This window comes from Oreochromis niloticus, linkage group LG10, assembly GCF_001858045.2.
Source record: "Oreochromis niloticus isolate F11D_XX linkage group LG10, O_niloticus_UMD_NMBU, whole genome shotgun sequence".
NCBI lineage: Eukaryota > Metazoa > Chordata > Actinopteri > Cichliformes > Cichlidae > Oreochromis > Oreochromis niloticus.
In genome coordinates this window covers 403,979-424,630 of record NC_031975.2, presented here as the reverse complement: position 1 = coordinate 424,630, position 20,652 = coordinate 403,979, and the positions used below count along the sequence as shown (strand labels likewise).

General features: G+C 42.6%; 2 protein-coding genes across 4 annotated transcripts; both read left to right on the top strand.

Annotated features, from left to right (window-relative positions):
* Positions 1-2,565: 2,565 nt before the first annotated feature.
* Positions 2,566-10,371, top strand: tiprl (TIP41, TOR signaling pathway regulator-like (S. cerevisiae)). 2 transcript variants are annotated; one of them, XM_005466120.4, is made up of 8 exons: positions 2,566-2,653; positions 3,583-3,710; positions 4,223-4,402; positions 4,715-4,814; positions 4,890-5,021; positions 5,116-5,211; positions 5,309-5,371; positions 9,736-10,371. In XM_005466120.4, the coding sequence occupies exons 2-8, from the start codon at positions 3,586-3,588 to the stop codon at positions 9,865-9,867; spliced, it is 828 nt and encodes a 275-aa protein (XP_005466177.1). In that variant the 5' UTR covers positions 2,566-2,653; positions 3,583-3,585; the 3' UTR covers positions 9,868-10,371. The 2 variants fall into 2 exon arrangements, with proteins under 2 accessions (XP_005466177.1, XP_003460216.1); XM_003460168.5 differs by having other exon boundaries at positions 2,573-2,677.
* Positions 10,372-13,674: 3,303 nt separating this feature from the next.
* ska2 (spindle and kinetochore associated complex subunit 2) lies at positions 13,675-20,296 on the top strand. 2 transcript variants are annotated; one of them, XM_003460167.5, is made up of 7 exons: positions 13,675-13,807; positions 15,248-15,340; positions 15,815-15,991; positions 16,532-16,603; positions 18,591-18,633; positions 19,302-19,431; positions 19,644-20,296. In XM_003460167.5, exons 1-7 carry the CDS (start codon positions 13,775-13,777, stop codon positions 19,768-19,770), a joined length of 675 nt encoding a protein of 224 aa, XP_003460215.1. In that variant the 5' UTR covers positions 13,675-13,774; the 3' UTR covers positions 19,771-20,296. The 2 variants fall into 2 exon arrangements, with proteins under 2 accessions (XP_003460215.1, XP_005466176.1); XM_005466119.4 differs by lacking the exon at positions 16,532-16,603.
* Positions 20,297-20,652: the final 356 nt, after the last annotated feature.

Below are 20,652 nucleotides of genomic sequence, written 5' to 3'. Positions count from 1 at the left end.
TTAATGACCCTATGCATATTCAAGTAACCTCAATAAAAGGAGTGCTATGGGGAACCTGGCTGAGAGTCAGATGGAGGTCAAGTAGGTGGAACGACACTTGGCTCCAGGCAGGCCTCCCTCATGCATGAGTAACACAAAGAACGTTGCCTACTTGTGTCTTGTTCTTGCTGTGTAGCAAATTGTCCTGAACGTTCCAGCGAATAGGTTTACGCTACAAACCTATCATTAATAAATAACACATTTTGAACTCTTAAAGAAATATAACAAAAGGAAAGACACCCAGCTGAACTAAAATGATCCATGTAGCAAACAAAAACTGCTGTGAGCCGCCACCCTTTTAAAAAGTAATTGGAAAAAAAGCACTATGCTAAAAAAATAGATATTTGCAAAATTCTGCCTAAATATCTATTTTACCTGGTTAATATGTGTGGCGGGCCGTGGTCTGAAGTGCCGCTGAATGGGAGTCGGACGCACCTGAGCGGCACCCGCAATCACGCCTCGCCGCCTTAAAGTTTTTTTGTTGTTGTTGTTGTTTTTAAGCCGCCTTAAACCCTCTGCTCTCTCTGCTGTTGTGTCGTCGGGCTGTGAGCTGAAAAGCTACAGCCGGCTGTATGCGTACAGCAACCGTGTGTGAAAAGTGGTCAATAAAGAGATGCTGAAAAGCGTGTTCATGCAAACATCGTCGGGTCCGCCGTGATATGAGACTTCTGGTCCCGAACCTCTGCGCACAGCGTCTGCAAATCGAGGCTTTCATCTTTACGCAGGACTGTAAGCTGTCATCTGTGAGGCGGGAGCGGTGTTTGTTTTTAACATAGTTCACGGTGGAGAACAGCTGCCGACATAATGTGGATCCGAAGATCCATAATTGGCCTATCTGGGGTTGAAAGTCTCGATAAATGCACGGGCTACACCGGCTTCCGCGAGTGTGACGCTTATTTTGAGCGATGAAAAAAATAATAAAATATAATTTTATTTTTATATTTCAAAATCACAACAATCTTCCAATATAGAACTACAAGTTTTTTAAAAAAAAAAAAAGAACTAAACACAAATAAAATGCACTTCAGTTAAATACTTCTAATTTATTTTTCCAAACCATGCGGAGCCGCACTATAAGGACTAAAGAGCCGCGGGTTGCCGACCCCTGATCTAATGTGACATATATGTATGACTGTGTCATTTGTATAAAATATTATAAACTGTTTATGCAAAGCTTCATTAAGAATGGTGAACCCATACAGGACGAGATGTTACAGTCATGATGAATGTAGATGTTGGCCAGTTCATGGAAACACTGATGATACCAGAGACCGAGGCGAATCTTCACAGACGGGTTCATAACATTTTTAGGATTTTACCACTGAACATCACAATAGTGGATTTTCAATGAAGACGTGATTTAAGAGCAGATTTTCAGCTTGGTTTCACAAGTATTAAGTAAGTAACTATCATTTCCACTGCCATCTCTTTACAGCTCTCCATTTTCAGAGGCTCAAATGTAATTGGGCAAACCCACCGAATGCCATGTCCTTCCTTGAGATGCTTACTGCAGCACCTGTGACCTGCTGGTTACAGAGGGATTGAATAGGACGGCTGAATCTACAACACATGAAAGGAGGAGGCGACTTGAGACACAGCAGTAGGGCTAACAACTGTTTGACTTGGAGCATGTCACAGGCCCGCGCTGCTCCTCCAAGCATCCAAGCAGCACCTTTGGTAAACAATGCAGAGCAAGAAAAACTGATTTCTCACAGACACTGACTGACAAACATCTCAGTACACGCTGTTTCACATTTAAAAGTCATTGTAACCAAATTATACTATACCAACAGACTTTTAAAGTCAAAGCCTGTTTCATATAGTTCACTATCATGTTTCTCCTCAGCAGCTCTGCCTACAGGGACCTGGATTATTCACCGTACTTCTTCCATCCTACACAAAGCAATAGTTTTCTTCTAATTGTTCTTTGTATCACCTCTTAGATCCTTTAGCCTTTTGACCACCCATCCTGCAGTATCATTGGCACATGATTATTATTATTATTATTGCAGCTAATAATCCAACAGGCCTCCAACAGATCAACCACATTCATATAATATAGGAAGCCAAGTAAATTGAACCCGAGTTTGGACCTTTAGCTTTACTCTGAAGCAAAGCTAGAGTTTGATTTATGGTTTACTGTCATAAATCACACTCCAGCCACAGGTCAGTGTAGTCTTAGTGCTGGCTCCACACCTGCATAAATGGAGAGGACTGCATCAGAATAAAATGTTTTCCAAATCAAGCATGCATATCATCGTTAAGATTTCAGTGCTGAATAAGGCATGGCTGTTTTTGACCGAGGACAAAGGAGGAGGCTGGGGCCAGGAGACCAGAGGAAGCAGGGATGGGCTGAAACCGGCCAACAGTAAGATCAACAGCCGCAGTTCTAAAAACAGACGATTAACTCTCCGAATTTATTTCAAAATGTTTTATGTTAATGAAACACTGTGAGATCACCACTGAATTCGTGTTCACCAACAAACACGGAAGAATGATTATCTTTTTTTTTCTTTTTTCTTTTTTAAACGGTTTGAAAGTGGAACCAAAGTGCGAGCGTCACAAACATCACCGGGCAGATTTCACCGGCGTACCCGGGAGCCTCCAATGACAGGTAACGCTCGACAACAACATCAAGGTAAATGAATGTGTTTGTGTGTTTGTGTACAGCCTGTGTGTTTGACCGCAGAGCTTTACGTTCACACCGTAAACTGGGACGAAGCATTTGAAGCTGCCTGAGCGAACATTGAGTCAGCGCAGGGAAACAAACGTCCAGCGAACATTTGTGCTAATATTTGTTCCATAAATGAACATGTAACACGGGAAACACGCTGTGCGTGAACTGAGCCTGAGCTACTTTAAGTGTGTAGATCGTACAAGTTTATAATAATACGAATCACAGATTCGGTATGTTCACTCATAATAAAGGTGCTGACGGCCTGACCGACATTTAGTTATTCCTACAAGCCGACCAGCCGGGGAGCACGCTTTTCCTCTTTTACCTCGGATGTCTCCGTTATTTGGAATTATTATCATCTTTAGCAAAAAGCACTGCGCACAGTGATTTTCTCAGATTGTTGTGCAGCAGCTGGCGGGCACGGAGCTGACCCTGACCAGACTGTAGTCACAGCTCTTCACTGGCACAATGCTGCTCTTCTGTCTCGGTGCCCACGTTTGAGCAGCTTTGAAAACCCTGACCGGGGATCATTCGGATGGTCAGCATCTGTGGGCCACTTCTGCAAATCATCAGTGGGTTTCCCACAGTCGAAATTTCCACAATTACTCCTGTGAGTGGTTTCAACTTTGGGACCAGCTACAGCCAGTAAATCACCCTTTTAGTGAAAATGTCTGGAAAGGGATTTTGCATTGGTAGAGGGGGCTCACTGTGTCCTTGCCAGATTTGGTCTCTAACAAAGACAACACATGAGAACTACAAAGTCATCGTATTTAAACAGACAAACACACCATAAGCCCTGAAAAGCAGATACTATCAACCTGTTAGTGCGGTCTGTTTGGACAATCCTGCTGATCTTTGTCTTGCAGTTGATGCTGGCCTCTCTGTCCATGATGATGTCACATGGTTTCAAGAGCAGTAAGCAGGACTTCAACTTTGGACCATGGAAAGTGACTGCTTCCAAAAACCACATTATGAAGTCCAAAGACATTGAACGGTGAGATATTTGTCACATTTTAATATCATCTAAGCTGTGTTGGGTCCAGCCTATGTAACCAGGCTGACTGTCAGAGTACCACACAGTAGAGTCTGCTTATGTCCATATGAGTCGTGTTTACATGATCAGCTGTTTTCGCCTGTTTATTGCATCACAAAAGCTGTAGCACACGTCCTCTTCATCAGACAGCAACGCACCGAGTATCATCACATCTTCTTGCTGTGATGTGATCACACGGTGGAAAAATAGAAATAACCATAAATGAATAATGTAGTCACTGAAAGAAGCAGCCGCGACACGTTAAAGAAAACAAACTAATATTGTTGCAGGCGCTGGTTGAACTCCTTTTCACTCCACAGTTGTTTTGAAAAAGCATTTCACTGTTTCTGCAGATACGTCAGTGCAGAATGCTGAGTCGCTGGATTTGTTTCTGATGTTTTAAATCCTCCAAAAACGACTAGAATAGATGAGAAAACCTGACTGATATCAGTCTTCACTGTTTGACTTTCCAGGTTAGCAGAAGACATGAACATGCCTTCTCTTCCAGAGATGTTGTTTGGAGACAACATACTGCGCATCCAACACACGGACGGTTACGGGATTGAATTCAATGCTGTTGATGCTCTGAAGAGAGTCAGCAACATGGAGGATAGCGTCAAGGTGGCGTGTGCTCAGGAATGGCAGGAGAGCAGGTAAGACGCTCACTGGTAGCTTCTGTCAGATAATCTTCTCTGCTTGGATAAAAACCCACTTTTAGACCAGTACTTGGGAATCAGCGTGCTGCTGTGTCTGTCTGCGGCGTTCTGTGGTAGATTTTCTGCGGCACCACTGTGTTGCAACAATTTTCTGACTGTCAGCTACTGTCCAACGTATTTGACAGGTCTTGGTTCATTCTCTCAGGCTAAAGCTGAGGTGTAGTATAGGCTCAGGGTTACACTGGCTGTACTGAGCTATTAGGAGACAATTGCACTGTAGTAAACATCTTGGATGATATCCCCTTCCAGAGCTGATTCTGAACACTCCAAAGATGTGATCCGACCTTATGACTGGACTTACACCACAGACTACAGAGGGACTCTGACAGGAGAAAGCATGCAGATAAAGGTAGGCAGGTTTGACACTGTTCACTCTTTACAGTCACAGGTTTGCAAGAAAGTGATGTGAGGTTTTCGTGTGAAGGTGTCTGAGACAGCCGAGCGTATTGACATGGAGAAGCTTAAGGCTCGGGAACACATCATGTTCTTTGATGAGGTGCTGCTGTTTGAAGATGAGCTGCACGACCATGGAGTCTCTATGCTTAGCGTCAAAATTGTGAGTGCCGTTTTCCTGTCCCATGGGACTGCCAATTCCAAATGAGCAGCAGATTTAACACTGAAGATGATGATGATGTTTCTTGTTGATGCAGCGAGTGATGCCGACCAGCTTCTTCCTGTTGATGCGTTTCTTCCTGCGAGTGGACGGAGTGCTGATTAGAATAAATGATACTCGACTATATCACGAGGTAAGTTGTTTCATCACCTGAGAGTGTGTTGCCAGATTTCATCACGGGCAGGTGAAAGACTTGAAAGTGACTCATGTGATGTAACGTTTGGTTTCAGGCTGGGAAGGATTACATGCTGCGAGAGTTCACTACGAGGGAAAGCAAAATCTCAGAGCTGAAGGTGAGCAGTGACACAGAGCTGTGATTCTGGGCTTTTACAATGTTATTCTGTTATTCATTTCCACTTACTGGTTTCTTCGATCCAAAGCAGAGCCCGAATATTTTCATGTTCATGAAAGGCTTTGTGTGAGTTTGAACGTCGTCTGGCACTTTATTCTAGCACAGACTCATTTTGGATTTGTTAATAACTGCATCTGTTCTTGAGATGAGATGTTTACAGAAATGTTTGTGTTTGTTCAAAGGAGAACTTTATATCTGAAGATCCAGCTTATAAAGAAATCTGTAGCTGGCACACATCAGATCTCAGTGGGGTTGGATATCTAATAATAAAATAATAATACAGTGGAACCCCAACTTACGAAATTAATTCGTTCCCGAGGGTCTTTCATAAGTCTAAAATTTTCGTAAGTCGAAGCACCCATCGCGCCTTTTGAGTGAACGATAGGCTATAGGCTAATTGCTAACGGCAACAACAATACGTCGTTCAAGTGGAACAGCGAAACGCAAGTACGAAAGCCAAGGGGTTGTCACATGATTCGGAAGGCATTGTAGGCATTCTGGGCTCAGCCAATCAGAGCCAGCGAATTTCCTTACGCGGGCATTTTGCTGTAACACGGGCAGAAATATTGCCGTTAAGTGCCTTCGTAACTTGAATTTTTCGTTAAATGGGGTATTCGTAAGTCGGGGTTCCACTGTACATTTTAAAAGCGCCTTTCAAGACACTCAAGGACACTTAACAAAGAGTAAAACACACAGATCAATAACAAGATGAAGAACAATAAAAACAAAAAAGCACAAGATAAAATTAACAAACATTAGGTTCACAGTGAATATGCAGATTTGAACAGATGGGTTTGGAATTGAAATTTAAACTGGGGGAGAGAAAAAGTGTTTTTTATATCTGAGGGGAGAGAGTTCCACCGCCTGGGAGCAGAGCAGCTGACAGCTCTGCTTCCCATGGTGGTGAGGCGGAAGGAAGGCACAGCAAGCTGGATAGAAGAAGAGAATCAAAGTGAAGAGGCAGTGCTTAACAGGTCAGAAAGGTAAAAAGGAGCAAGGTTATAAAGGGCCTTGAAGGTGAGCAGAAGTTTGTATATTATTCGGAATTTCACTGGGAGGGGTTAGGGTTTTGAACCAGTTGAAGCTTATGGAGGGATTTTGGGGGAGACCATGTAAGAGAGAATTACAATAGTCAAGTTGGGAGGTAACGAGACTGTGGACAAGAATGGATGTAGACTGGGTGGAGAGAGAAGGACGGAATCTGTTAATGTTGCATAGATGGAAATAGGCAGAACGGGTGAAATTATTGATGTGAGATTTATAGGACAGTGGTTCCCAAACTTTTTTTGCCAGGCCCCCCTTTGTTTTACAAACAAAGGCCCCCCCCCCACACACACACACACACACACACACACACACACACACACACATCCTCCAAACACACACACCCATATTTTGCTCCATTGCAGTTTATTTGACACCTGCAACATTTAGTAAACAATTAAGCAAGTACAAGTAAACGGCAATAAATTACAGGTAGTAATAAAATAAACTACTAACTCTTTTACGCTACGTCCACACCTACACGGGTATTTTTGAAAACTCAGCTGTTTCTATGCGTTTGGGCCTTTTGTCAAAACGTAAACGGCGTTGCGATTCACCGAAAACGGAGATTATTTAAAACTCCTTTTTTTCGTTTACGTGTGAACGAGGAATACAGAGTTCGTCACGCAACGTCAAAGGTATGTGCCTCTTTTCACGTCACGCTGTGCGCCACGTTATTATTTACATGAGATGAATTGCAGAATGGCAGATAGAGACAAAATACTGTTAATCTGACTATCTGCAGGTTTTACACGCTTACATACACACGCAGTTACTGTCCCTCCATTTAGAAAGGCAGAGGCGTCACGGTGTGATTATTTTACGTGTAGTTGTTTTTTTCTTCCTGTGTAATAATATTCAACATTGCTGTCAATACATTTTTCAAACAATGTCTCTCTGTGCAAAATGGGTTCAAAAACAAAAACAGCTGTGGGATACTGTTTGTCCGTGATTTGAACAGGAGGAACAAATTACGGCAGGATCAGCCTGATATTATTTGTATCCCACTGTAACTTTACTGCATAAAGAGCTAACATGTCCAAGATGTCCGTGATTTGGAGAGCCCAGCGCTGCTCCCGACGCAGGGAAAACTAATTTCGCAGGGGAGACCTACCTTGGCACTTGTGCAGGTGAAGCCAAAGGGAAGATATGCTTCACCATATTTTCTAGTCTTTGGCTTGGAAGGAAGTTGGTTTGGAAACATATTTGGCGATGCTTCATCTCCTGCTTTGCGTTTGTGTGGGAGCCCCATCAAAAACCTGTCCACAGTGTCCAAGCTTTCTTTTTCTTTTCTTTTTTTCATACCGTGCCCCCCCTGCAATGGCTCTGCGCCCCCCCTAGGGGGCGGGCCCCATACTTTGGGAACCTCTGGTCTAGGATTACTCCAAGGCTCTTAACCTGAGGAGAAGGGAAAACTGTGGAGTTATCGATAGTGAGTGAGAAATGGTTTGCCTTCAAAAGGTTGGATTTGGTGCCAGTAAGGAGGATTTCAGTTTTATCCTCATTGAGCTTTAGAAAATTAGAATCTACTGACTGGACTGGTTAATGTGTTAGAAAAGGAAGCATACCACAACATTTGACTGAAATGAAAATAATCACAGAGCTGAATTCAAAGAGAAGCTGAAAATCAAAGTGAACAAAAATGTGCACCAGGCTAGTGCTTGTTGCCAGAATGGGCCTCAGTAGTGTTTATGCCGCCACATGCATGCCTGACAACATGGGACCATGCTCCTCCAGTGCACTAGCAGCTCTTCTCACAAATCTGGACCAGGGCGTGACCGAGCTCCTGGAGAGTCCGAGGTGCAACCGGTCCATCATCGTATGGACCGAACTATGATGTCCCTGAGGTGTTCGGTTGGATTGGGGTCAGGTGAGGGTGGGTATCCATGGATATGTCTCCGTAGACCATCACTGACCCACCGCCAAACCGGACATGCTGAACGATGTGGTCCCCTCTCCACCTGGACTAGTAGTGTTCTCCTATCTGAGTGGTGTCCAGAAAAACAACGTGGGTTTTATTGGCAAACTTTGTGGGAAAACCTGGACAGATGGTGTCCATCTGTTTCCCCATGAATTAATGCTTCGGGTTTTAACAGGATGAATCTGTCTTCATTAACAGGTTACATACGACTGACTTCCAACCCTTACTTGATCCAGCTGCCTTGGCTAATTATAGACTGATTTCTTATCTTCATAGACTTTTTGAAAGTTATCAAAGAGTTAACTCATCATCTCCAAAAGAAGAATATTATACTTGGTCCTAAAAATGTTAAAAGTTGATGTCCAACCTGATACTTGGCTCAGATGGCCTCACCTTTGTCTCCAATAAAACTATGAGGAATATGGAGTCAGTGTACATTCAACAAATATGTAGCGCTAGCATGGTTCATTTGTGCAATGTCATTAAATTAGAAACATCCTGAGTCAGAGTGCTGCTAAAAAACTGGTTCATTATTATCAGGATGTCCAAAAAATGACCTGAAAAGCCTTCGGTTGACTCAAAGCCCCGCCCACTGGCACTGCAAAGAGATTATTTGCTTCTCTTCATTGGCTACCTGATAAATTCAGACTTGAATTTAAAATCCTTGTTCAAAGTCTGTTCAGCCACATCATATCATCAACACCTCACAGTATGTTATTATCCTGACAGAGCACGTCACTCTCAGACCGCTGGCTTACATGTGGATACTTTTTGCCTGATGTATCAGTAGAGGAAGCTATCCAAGCTATCAAAATGTAGGATGAAATAGTTATTTCTAAAAAAAACAAACAATCCGAACAAAACAGTTAAATTCATGCCGTAGAGGGCTAAGGGTGACGATGGAAATGTACTAAAACTGTATAACAACAACAATAATAATAATGAAACCAGCTTCAGACAGCTGCCTGTGCCTGTCCTGGGACGAGATGTCAGTGTGCAGACGAAGACCCACAGCATGTTAGCAGTGTGTTTGCAGAGGAAGCTGGGAGCTGTGGTGAGCTCAGTGTACTCATGTTGTCTGAAGCAGCACCAGGACTGCTCGCACTAACATGCTGACTGTGCTGCTTGGCACCATCACACATTCATGATGCTTTTATACAGCATTTAGGATTTTTGCTTTTCATGGGTGATTCTGAAATATTTTACCATACATTATTATTTGTTGTTTTTTTTATATAAATATGAATATTCAGATCTATTTTTACTTTAATATGTGGTTATATTTTTATTTTGACTCCAGATTAGTTCTTCAGTTTGATTCGTTGTGTTCTCCTCTTCAGAATGTTCCGGCTCCACTGTTCACTGATCCCAATGAGGTGGCCCAGTACTTAACCCTGAAGATGACCGAGTGTGAGAAGCTGGAACTTCCTGTGCTGCAGACTCACACAGCTGATAATAAAGTCATTGAGTGACAGTATAGTGAAAGATCCGGACTAACTGTTCTGCATAGTGACAAACAGAAATATTAGTCTTAAACTGTTCCTTTATCTCACACCAACACAAAGCCATGACTGCTCTTACAATTATCTGTACAGGAACAACTTTTTTCATACAGTTTGCCCTTAAAACTAAAATCTGCTTCCTGTTTTGTTCATATTTGATATTTCTTATTATGAGACTTGCTTTGTAACATAAAGCATTGTAGAATAACTGTTTCTAATATTAGTTCATCAGTAAAAAAAAAAATTATGATGATTTTTCCAAATTCAAAATCAACAGTTTGTGTAAATATCCCTGCTGAAGGTGTTGAAGTGTATTCGTCCTTTGTGTCTGAAGCACCTTCAGATTCAAATGTCTCCCATATGGCCACATAAATTTTGTTTCTATAGTAACTACGTTGCTTTGTGTGTGGTCGATAGTTCTTTCCTGACAAAACAGTATCAACATTTTTAAATCATTCCCTCTATCAGACAGCATTCCGGTTGGACTCCAGCTGGGAGCGCTTTGAGCCTCACCAGGTGAACAATGAGAACATGTGATGATGGTGTTTTGTAATAATAGCATAATGGCAGTAATAATATTGCACAAAAGATGTTTAAAGTAGGAATTGTTATTACATTAAATAATGTAATTTATAACAAACATAATCGTCATGCAATTAATAATTATCCAGCAAGAATTCCCTGAGTGTGTATAACAACCATGAAAGAGAGTAGGGAGCTCCACTCTTGCACTGAGAAAATATACAGAGTCGTGTGTGATCAGAGTGCATCATATTTTTAAGAGCGTGTTGTTCCAGTAAAGCTCTGCCACAGGATTGGTGGTACCTGGTTTCTAAAAGGCCTGTTACAGTACCCACCTCCTGTGGAAGCAGCTCCCAGATCAGACTCAGGAGACAGATATCTGCTCAACTTTCAAGATCAGGCTTCACATCTCTCTTCACTGAAGCGTTGGAGGTAGTTCATAAGAGATTACAGGATGACCCCAACCTCAGCAACAGGACCACTCTCAGCACCGACCAAGTGCGTTTGAACTGTCTTCATTCCACCTATTTCACATACAAGGGTCAGTTCTACAGGCAGAAACACGGGTGTGCCATGGGCTCCCCAGTTTCACCCATCGTGGCCAATTTGTACATGGAAGAAGTGGAAAAGAGAGCTTTGCTATCCTACCCTGGAACACCACCAAGTCATTGGTTCAGATATGTGGATGACACCTGAGTGAAAATCAAATCTCAGGACGTACCACAATTCACGGATCACATTAACTCGGTGGACCGACACATCAAATTCACCAGGGAGGATATGAAAAGTGGCAGGTTAGCCTTCTTAGACTGTGAGCTTTCTATCAGTAATGGGGGACATCTAAAAGCTGACGTGTACCGGAAACCTACCTACGCATACGGATCAGTATTTAAGGTTTGACTCTCATCATCCACTGGAGCATAAACTGGGTGTCATCAGGAGAGACCATCTCTGAATGGAGGAGGGGGCCTAAGGGTACATCTGTCACCATCTTACAATGCTGTGATTGCAGCCATTCCCCAACTCTCTGTGAATGGTACTCATGGCCATAGATCAGGGGTTGTTGATTTTGATAAATCCTATATTAAGGTCTAGAACAGGTGACCCTGAACCTCCCCTTAGTTACACTACTGTAGTCTCAGACTGCTGTGGACTTCCTACCAGTCACTGAGCATTTCTATGGGCTCAAATTGTGGTCATAAATATTTTGTACTTGTAAATCAGCATTTGTATGTGTAAAAAGAATTTGTGTGTGCGTAAAAAAGATTTGTGTGTGGATTATTGTGCAATCTACTGTACAATATAAAGTGCATTGAGGCGACTTCTGTTGTGATTTGGCGCTATATAAATAAAATTGAATTGAATTGAACTTAGCCAAAAAATGTTGTGGAAATGACAGTCTTCAATAGTGGGGATAGTTACAAAGCTTTCTTCATTATGAATTAGCATACATGTTTTTATTGAACATTTGAAGAACCAGCAAAAAAACAGAAACTCTTGTAGAGGACATAAAGTCCAAGATAGAAACGACAAAGAGCAGGTGCATCTAGTACAGGTAGAGCTGCTGCAAAAACCACAGAGCTCAGCAGCCAGCGCAACAAATTCTGGATCCGATGTGAAAGGACCTTCATGCTGCGCACCGTGACTCACAGCAATGGTCCCGGGTCAGCCCTGACTTTGTGTTAAACTAATCCTAAAGTAATAATGGTATTTCTAACTGCTGATATGCCACAACTTTATCCTGTCAACAGCTACTGAAAGTTAGGGGACCTAGCTGCTATCGGGTCTTTATATAGAGATCCTCCAGCTTCAAACTGTATTTCCTTTCAAGGACCTGCAGTTCAAAAAAGCGCCCCTCCGACAGCCAAACCCATCTATTCTCTGATTGGATAGTTAAATTTGTGATTGACATGACATTGACCAATCAGATGAAAGGAAGAAAAATCGGGTCAAAATTCGTACTTGTAACTTGAAACTTGAGTGCAGAGTTTCACACGTATTTTTTGGCTAAGTCCACACACAAATCTTTTTTACACATACAAATCCTGATTTACAAGTACAAAATATTTATGACCACAATTTGAGCCCATACATTTCCTCTTTACGTCCTTTATTTCACTCACAGCTGTTTGTACACCACCTCTGAATGTCGTTCATTTTTACCTACTCTCTGCCATTGTTGCTGTGTTCTTTCTCTATATTAATGAGGAAAAATGTTTCACACAAGAAGTAGATGCTTAGTGTCTGGCCCAGGATGTTGTGAATATCCTGAAGACTTGTTTCAAGTCGCTTCCAAAAATACAAAACTTTTGGAAGTCTATGAAAATAAAAAAAAATCATTTTAATATTAACCTGTTGTGTGGATGTGTAGATCCAATGTTAGAAGACAGCTAATAATGTTCATGAATGAGACTACAGACAGGTGGGTGTTCATTAAATGTGCAGATAACATCAATATAACAGTTTTGAGACCTCTGACATAGCGTGATCTATACATCATATGTCTGTTACTGAAATATGATTAATTAGGTGAGTTTTTTTGTAATTTTTTACAATAAATATTAATCAAAGTTCAAGTATGTAATCCCAGGGAGAAATGTTTGAACACGTAGTAAAGTACACTGCAGCCAAGTGTAGGCGGTATCAAACATTAGCATGGCTTCAAGTCAATGAAATGAAGTCGATGCAGCAGCTAAAAACCTACATTCTATCTGAAGGCCACCAGATGGCGATAGCCGTGGTCACAGCAGCCATTTTTCTTGGCCCTAACAACCATATCTGATTCAGCTATGTCCTACATCAACATGTCATTTTGAAATGTGTTTATTTTTGATTTTCCAAATAATATAACACACCCTGTGCAGTACAGCGGAACAGTGGTTTGCTCCGTTGCCGGGCAGGAGTTTGAATCCTCCATCTGACCCGGCTCCCATGTTCTCCCGTGTCTGTGTGTTCTCTCTGGGTGCTCTGGCTTCCTCTCACAGGCCAAACAAAGCGGTGAGAAAAGGTGCAAATTCAAAATGTTTGCTGTGTACATGACTGGAAGGCATAATACCTGAAAATGTGAAGATTATGGAAAGAATAACATAACGCACCAGGTTATTTATTTAATATAATACCAGAAAGAGAAATGAGAGAGGGAGTTGGTTCGACGCGTCTGTATCTCTCAGGAAGATCCTAAAATGTTTCAGCAGGACTCATCTCACTCCAAGCCAGAGGGGGGCGCCAAACACAGAAACAGACTGGGAGTAATATGGCGCACAGCTCTCGGCTCGGACACACGTCCAATCAGCTTTCTTCCTTCCTGACAGCTGGCCAATCACAGCGCCCACGTTCAGGCTGAAAACTGTTCAACATGGAGACAACAGTTGAAAAGCTTGAGGCGATGGTAAGCACAGCGTCAAACTCCTTTTCCCGACTTTATCTTTTCGCTGTTGAACCGCTACTGACCGTAGCTTTGTACACGGTGTGCCGCTCACAGCAGGCGGCTCACGGTTTTCCGCTAAGAAACAATCCAAAGTCAGGCCCATCAAATACCGCAGGACCGCGAAGGAGCTCGGCTAGTTTCAACATCGCCGCCACTCGAACGTCACAGAGCAACTCGGAGCAAACAGTCCGCAGCGGGACCAAGTGTAGCATCGATTGTTTGTTTTTCGAAACCGTCTCAAACACCAGCTGGCTCCTGCACATGGCTCAGTGCATCAGGTCTCACGGTGCCAAAGCCAAGCGTGCTTACTTCCCCGTAACTCTTATTGCAGAAAGGAAATGAGAGGATGTGCAGCCTGTAGCTGAACTCCGTGCTGCTGACCATCTGTACAGGTTGTGCAATCCTGGGACTAGTGCAAAGCCCAGGCAAAGTTTACCGTGTGTGAACCTCGAGCTGTTGGCAGATGCTCTGACTTCATTGCACTACTGTATCAGACAACTAGTAGTGCAATAGTATTGTCAAAGCATCTGACAACTGCAAGGACCACGTCTGTGTTTACACACCCCCAATGAATGCATTAAAGAGAAGATGCACTTTATTTACCTCACAGCTGGAATAAAGTCGATATCAGATAATTATCTGTAATCCAAATATAAATACAGCCATTGAAAATAAGTCTAAATACAAATATTAATTTGTAATACAAGAACAATATTTAAAATAATATTGTGTGTGTGCGCGTGCACATCGATGCTTACTCCTGCTCGAGCTGGAGTAATCTACACATTTGTGCTCTCTAAACAACGAATCAGACGACTTCCTCCTTAAGTTTGCTCCGATGTGGCTGCAGCTATACAGCTGTCAGGGTAGCAGCAGTGACTGTGCTGAACCTCCAGCCGACGTTGCTCTCTGAACCACTCAATCACTCATCAGATCAGAAACTTGAACCCCTGGCCTCCTACAGTGAGGCTGATGGCTGATGTTGTCTGGGGTCTGCTGGACCATAGACCATCTTTATCCACTGTCCCTCCTCTGCACATGTCCAGACCGTCGCATCCTTGTCTCTGTGTCCTGAGAATACATTGGTCAGTAGGTAGGTGGTGAGTTCATACCTGTTGATCTCTGATCTGGAATGCTTCTTGGTGATTTCCACCCAGTGGCACAGAAGACCTCGGTTTAATCCTGAAGTTACCTGGATAAGCCAAAGTCCTGCTGCGTAGTACACACTCTGTCCTGGAACAGGAACATGGGCGCTGCACTTCATATAGTGTAACACAATGAGGGTCACATAAAACAATGAGCTGTAAGTGATTCCATCAGGCATGTGGAGTCAAACATCAAAGAATCCGAACATGGTGCAGGAAGTTCAGTGCCACAATGTGACGCACTTTGTCTTTGCAGTTTCTGAAGGCAGAGGCAGACCTGGATTACATTGAGAAGCGGTTGAAGCTGGACTTCATCAACAGCAGTGCAGAAAATGGATGTCCAGCTGAGGTGACTAAGAGATGACATTTCTCCCATCATCTGCAGGAAGATCTAGAGAAAATCAAAGAGCTCTTAGTGAATTACTGGCTGCTCACACTGAGGCCTTTGTGCTTGGAAGTTGTGTAAGACAAAATTATTTGTCTTTTGTTAAAAAAAAAAAAACATGTCATCAGGATACACAGAACAACAAACTCCAACTAAAATGAAAATAAGATGAACCGGCCTATACCCATAAAGATGCTAATAGTTATAACTGTACCAACCAGTACATGTATTAAGACATAGAAGAGGGAAGGAAATCCCAGAACTATCATTCAGTTCACCTTGATGCAGCACTTCCAGTGGGAAAAACAGTTTGTCACTCAGTGATACGAGTGACGCATGAGGTAGAACATTTTATGTTTGCAGAAAGGCAATAAGAGAAAATCAGGTACACACCTGAGCATGTAGTCTGTGGGCTGATGATTGACCATGTGCTTGTAGAACAACCTGGCAGTGGTGCTGGAGAACCTGAAGGCTATAAAGTCCAAACACTCAGCCCTGTGCTCGCAGGTGAAGGAGCTCACGAGTGCACAGAAGGAGTCTGTAGACTCGATCAGAAACAACCTCAGCAGCGTCATGGAGCTGCTGCAACACTTTGAACAGACCACTGATATGGAGGTAGGTAGACTGACACTTTGATCACAGTATGACTGTTTAACGTAGCTCACTGATACAAGTACTACTGCTATGGGAGGTCAGATTTGATTAACCATCTAATCAAAGGGAAAATGTGCAAAGATACGTTGTGGTGAACTTGGCGATGAAGTGAGGAAGGCGTGAGAGCACTTGAAGTGCTAATTCAAAGTTTAAACTGGTCTCCTTGTCCCAGAGTACCTGCGCCTGGCCCAAGAAAGCATCAATGTTGAACACACACACAGAGACTGCAGAGCACGCTTTGATGTGTCCTAGGTGTGGTGTTTTCTTTTCACTGGTTTAATCACAGTTAGCAAGCTGCAGCAGCCTCTAAGCACTGTGTTATATCCATAACATGTGTGGAAAGCAGGCCTAATGACATTTAATCACATTAATTGTGCAAATTGTTCACACACCTCCGTCCTGCTGCAGTTTGTGGTTATCGTGCAGATCGACATTTCTCCTGAGTTCTCTTTGAAGCTTCCATTCAGGATCTGCTGTGTTTCCTTGTTGGTGTCTCTGCAGGTTGAGACACTGACAGAGTCAGAGCGAGAGTCTGTAGCACTGCTAAGTGCTGTCAGTTGCACCACAGCTGAGGTAAGCAGTACGAAACCTTTAGACGGCACTTCTTCGATAGTGGACTAGAAGCACACGCTTGGTTTACTTCAGTGGGAGCTTAACAGGAGGAGCCAGGGCTGGACTGGCCCGGGAGGCCAGTGGGTCGATCGAAGGGCTGCTGAGCAACAAGCCCTTTATTCATTTTCATTACTGACACTGCCCTATCACATCTCCTCACTGTGTGCCGTGCAGAACAGAGTTTAGTGTACAGAGATGGGGAGCCAAGAGAAAAAGAAGTCAAACTAAGTACAGCAGTGGTGCCAGCAGCACATGCCATTGAATTTGTCCCACAATGTATCATTTTAAATAAATTACATGAGTTTACATGTCAGTAAGGAGTAAGAAGGATGTAATCAAAGCCCTTCTCTTCTCACAGTGAGCCACAGAACGTCTCTGCTTCCAACCTGGACTGTGTACATTCATCCTCATCATTATTATTTTTCTTAGATTTATTTCCTGCTGGTCTCAGTGCTGAGTTCAGTCCCAGGCTCCTCATTTCACATTTAAAACCTGATAGTGGCTTCATGGCCCCCAGTGATCCCCCAGTCCACCTGTAATATTCACAGCATGTGGTGTTGTAGAATAGCACTGCTCCCCACCCACAGCTTCTTCTTTTTTCCTTTTTTTGTTAATCTTTGTCACAAACACGACTGTCACGTCACCAGTGCATATCAGTTGATGCTGCGCTTTGTTTGTTTGCTCTTTTTAAACAGAACGACAGAAGGATGCTCGGAGCCTGAAAATGTGGAATCATAAAGAATCAAAGGCCACGTCCACACTAAACGTTTTCGCTTGAAAACGCATCATTTTCTCTCCGTTTTGGCCTCCCGTCCACACTGAGACGGCGTTTTCGCTCAAGGAAATTGCAGCGTTTTGAAAACGCTCTCCAAAGCGGATGCATTTGAAAATGCCGTTTTCGTGTCACAGTGTGAACAGCGAACCCGGAGCCTTTTTGAAAACGATGACACATTTTAGTCATGTGATGCAGTCATGTTACCCATTAAACTAAGATGGCGGAGGACATTATACAGCGGTTGTTTTGTTTGCTCTCACCTTTGACAGCCCTATTAAAGATTAATATCAGTCTGTACGTGCTCCAGACAGCTTTTCTTCAAATTCTTTAACTCTCACTCGCTTTTGCAACTTTGTACTTTTGTGTTACTCGCACCAACAACTCCACCTCATTGTTAGTCCATTTAAAAAACTCGGTGCTTTTCCTCGACATTTTGCCGCGACGTTTCAAAGAGCCGGAAAGCAAATAAGCGGCAGACAGAAATGAGGCAGGTCGAATCTTCTTGCGTTTCACGCATGCACAGGACTGGAACGTAAGCGTTTTCGGCCGTTTCAATGTGGACGCACACCTCTGTGAAAACGACAGTGTGGATGCGTTTTCAGACGAAAACGCCATTTTCAAATTTATCCAGGCTAGTGTGGACGTAGCCAATGTGTTATATAACTTTAATACTTTTACACGGCTGCAGATACTTTTAGTGAAATACGGCTAAAGATTGAATTATTGGTATGAAAATGTTTTTGTTCTGTTAAACAGAACGAGGACATAGTTTGCACATAGAAACTGAAATCCTTTTTGCTGAATAACAGCCTAACGCACGTCTCACACACGTCTGCTGAGCGATCCCAGTCTCTCAGCTTTATCTCATTTGATGGTTTTCTGACATGGACTCTGGTCTCCAGTTCATCCCACATTTGAAGTTCCCACTGGCTGAAGTTTTTGTTGCCATTAGTAAATTAGACCTTCAACTTGATGTTACAATCTTTGAGCTTTACAGAGTTGAACCCCATCACAATGGTTTATGCTGTGGATCAATAAAAACTGATAATATTGACCCTGGTAATTCTGTTACTCTGTACAAAAATAAATGTAGCTGTAGATGAATCAATGCTTTACCTTTGGTCAGAAGCTCATGTTTCACTGCCTTGCTACCTGCTCCATGTTTTCTTCCAGGTGTGTTCAGCTGTAGCAGCTTCTCACCAAGAGCAGCCACAAAGTAAGTCTGTTACATTCAAGTTACATTCTGCCTGTCTGCTGATTGGTTCAGGCTGAAATGTATTTGCAGCTGTTGGATGGACTGAACAAAACGTGTTGCAGATGTTAGTCCTGACAGGTCCAATCGTAGTAACGTTTCTCTGAAATCGAATATGTAGATTTTCTAAAATGCTTCAATTTTAAATTGTAGATTTTTATTATTGTAGAGTCTCAGTTCTCTCTTAAGATCATTTGAAATCATCTTGGTACACTTGTGGTCACCCACTAGTATTTCGTTAAATGTTCGTAGCCTTCAGAACCTAAAGTATCACATGTTAAAATTTATGAGGACACATATTCAGCGTTGGTACAGTTCATGGTAGTTTGGCTTTGAATGATTTCTTTGAACATTTCTTCAGCATCACCCTGAAACAGGATGTTTGCGTTTTGACAATATTGTGCAGCAGATGAAACGAGCCGGTCCTCGAGACCTCCCTGTGTGTGGTTATAGGGTTTTCCTCCATTCACCAAATGTTAGATTAATGAATAATAAAATGCTTTTAGATGGTTAGTTTCAAATCACATGTATATTCAACTCCTCTGTCCCTCCGTGACTAAGTTAAGGAATTTCCCAACCTGTAATGAAGAAAATAATAATGACCCATGTCTGATCTGTCAATATGTCCCCAGGCAGTGAGTGTGAGGAACTGACTGCAGCCATGCTGGAGTCGCTTCCCTCGAGCGTACGCTCCAACATCAAGTTAGCTGACCTCAATGCATTCTACCAGCAGCTGCAGCAACATCTGGGCAAAAGTAACAGGTTGGAGAGAAACAACTGTTATTATGAGAGGCTATGGAAAAGTAAACACGAAAAAACTGGTTCATTCTGAAAAAACATGGATTACATGTTGAGTCTGGATTGGCTGTCACTGTATAAATGTATGATTACAAGCAGCCTGTAGTCTAAAGAGTTTTGACTGGTCTGTTAGGCCAGAAAAGCAGTTTTTAAATGTGAATCCATTTCCATTGCAGGGGATCACTTAGCGTGCAGAAGATGAAGCAGTTGAAGATGAATGTGAGCGATGCTAAGCTGAAGGTCCTGCAACAACTGTCTTTAGTTGAGCTGGACAGTAAAGGCCATGTTCGTCTTGTGCTCTGAGCAGAGCGATGGTTGTCACAGTATGTACCGAGTTCTTGAGCAGAAACTAACCACATAGGTGGAATAGACACATACAGGCCGTGAGATGTCAGTTATACTTTCAGTCGGCGCTATGGTCGGTGTGTATGTTGTATAAATGCTCAGATAGATTCACCAAAGTACAGCGCCATCCTCTGAGCACTGGGGCATAAGCTAGCCACAATGATGCTGTGAAGATGCACAGTGTGTGCTGCCTGTTCATGTTTTTTATGTTATGATAAGGTTTATTGTAAAAATATATGATTACATTTTAACACAAGACCCTTTCCCCTGAGTAAAATGCTAAACCCATAAAGATGCTAATAGTTATAATGTATTTTTGTCACGGTGACACAGTACACTGCTGTAACGCATTTAAATGAGTAACTAAATTACAGAGTTTCTAACAGCAAAATCTACCTTCAGCTGTGTTGATTGAAACTCAAAATGTTAATATTTTAAATGTATAAAGAGTAATGATGGACATTAAAATAAATGTAAAATTGTATGTGTGGTCCTCTCACTTTGTGAGGTGTGAAATAAAAAATAAAGGGAATAAAATTGTTTCATTCATATATATATGTGAAAAACTCTGCGGGCGGTCTGTCCTCCAAGCTCGGGTCTACCAGAGGCCTGGGAGCTAGAGGGTCCTGCGCAGTATCTTAGCTGTTCCTAGGACTGCGCTTTTCTGGTCAGAGATCTCCGATGTTGTTCCCGGGATTTGCTGGAGCCACTCGCCTAGCTTGGGAGTCACTGCACCTAGTGCTCCAATTACCACGGGGACCACTGTTACCTTCACCCTCCACATCTTCTCCAGCTGGTACACTACCAAAAGTTTGGACAGCTTCTCATTTAATGGTTTGT

Bases quoted from the DNA above. Each gene is read 5' to 3' on its own strand.
- ska2 (XM_003460167.5), top strand. From the start codon at position 13,775: ATGGAGACAACAGTTGAAAAGCTTGAGGCGATG. The intron at 15,992-16,531 runs GTAGGTAGACTG...GTGTCTCTGCAG, and splicing joins AACAGACCACTGATATGGAG to GTTGAGACACTGACAGAGTC. The intron at 18,634-19,301 runs GTAAGTCTGTTA...ATATGTCCCCAG, and splicing joins TCACCAAGAGCAGCCACAAA to GCAGTGAGTGTGAGGAACTG.
- tiprl (XM_005466120.4), top strand. From the start codon at position 3,586: ATGCTGGCCTCTCTGTCCATGATGATGTCACATGGTTTCAAGAGCAGT. The intron at 4,403-4,714 runs GTAAGACGCTCA...ATCCCCTTCCAG, and splicing joins CAGGAATGGCAGGAGAGCAG to AGCTGATTCTGAACACTCCA. The intron at 5,212-5,308 runs GTAAGTTGTTTC...GTTTGGTTTCAG, and splicing joins ATACTCGACTATATCACGAG to GCTGGGAAGGATTACATGCT.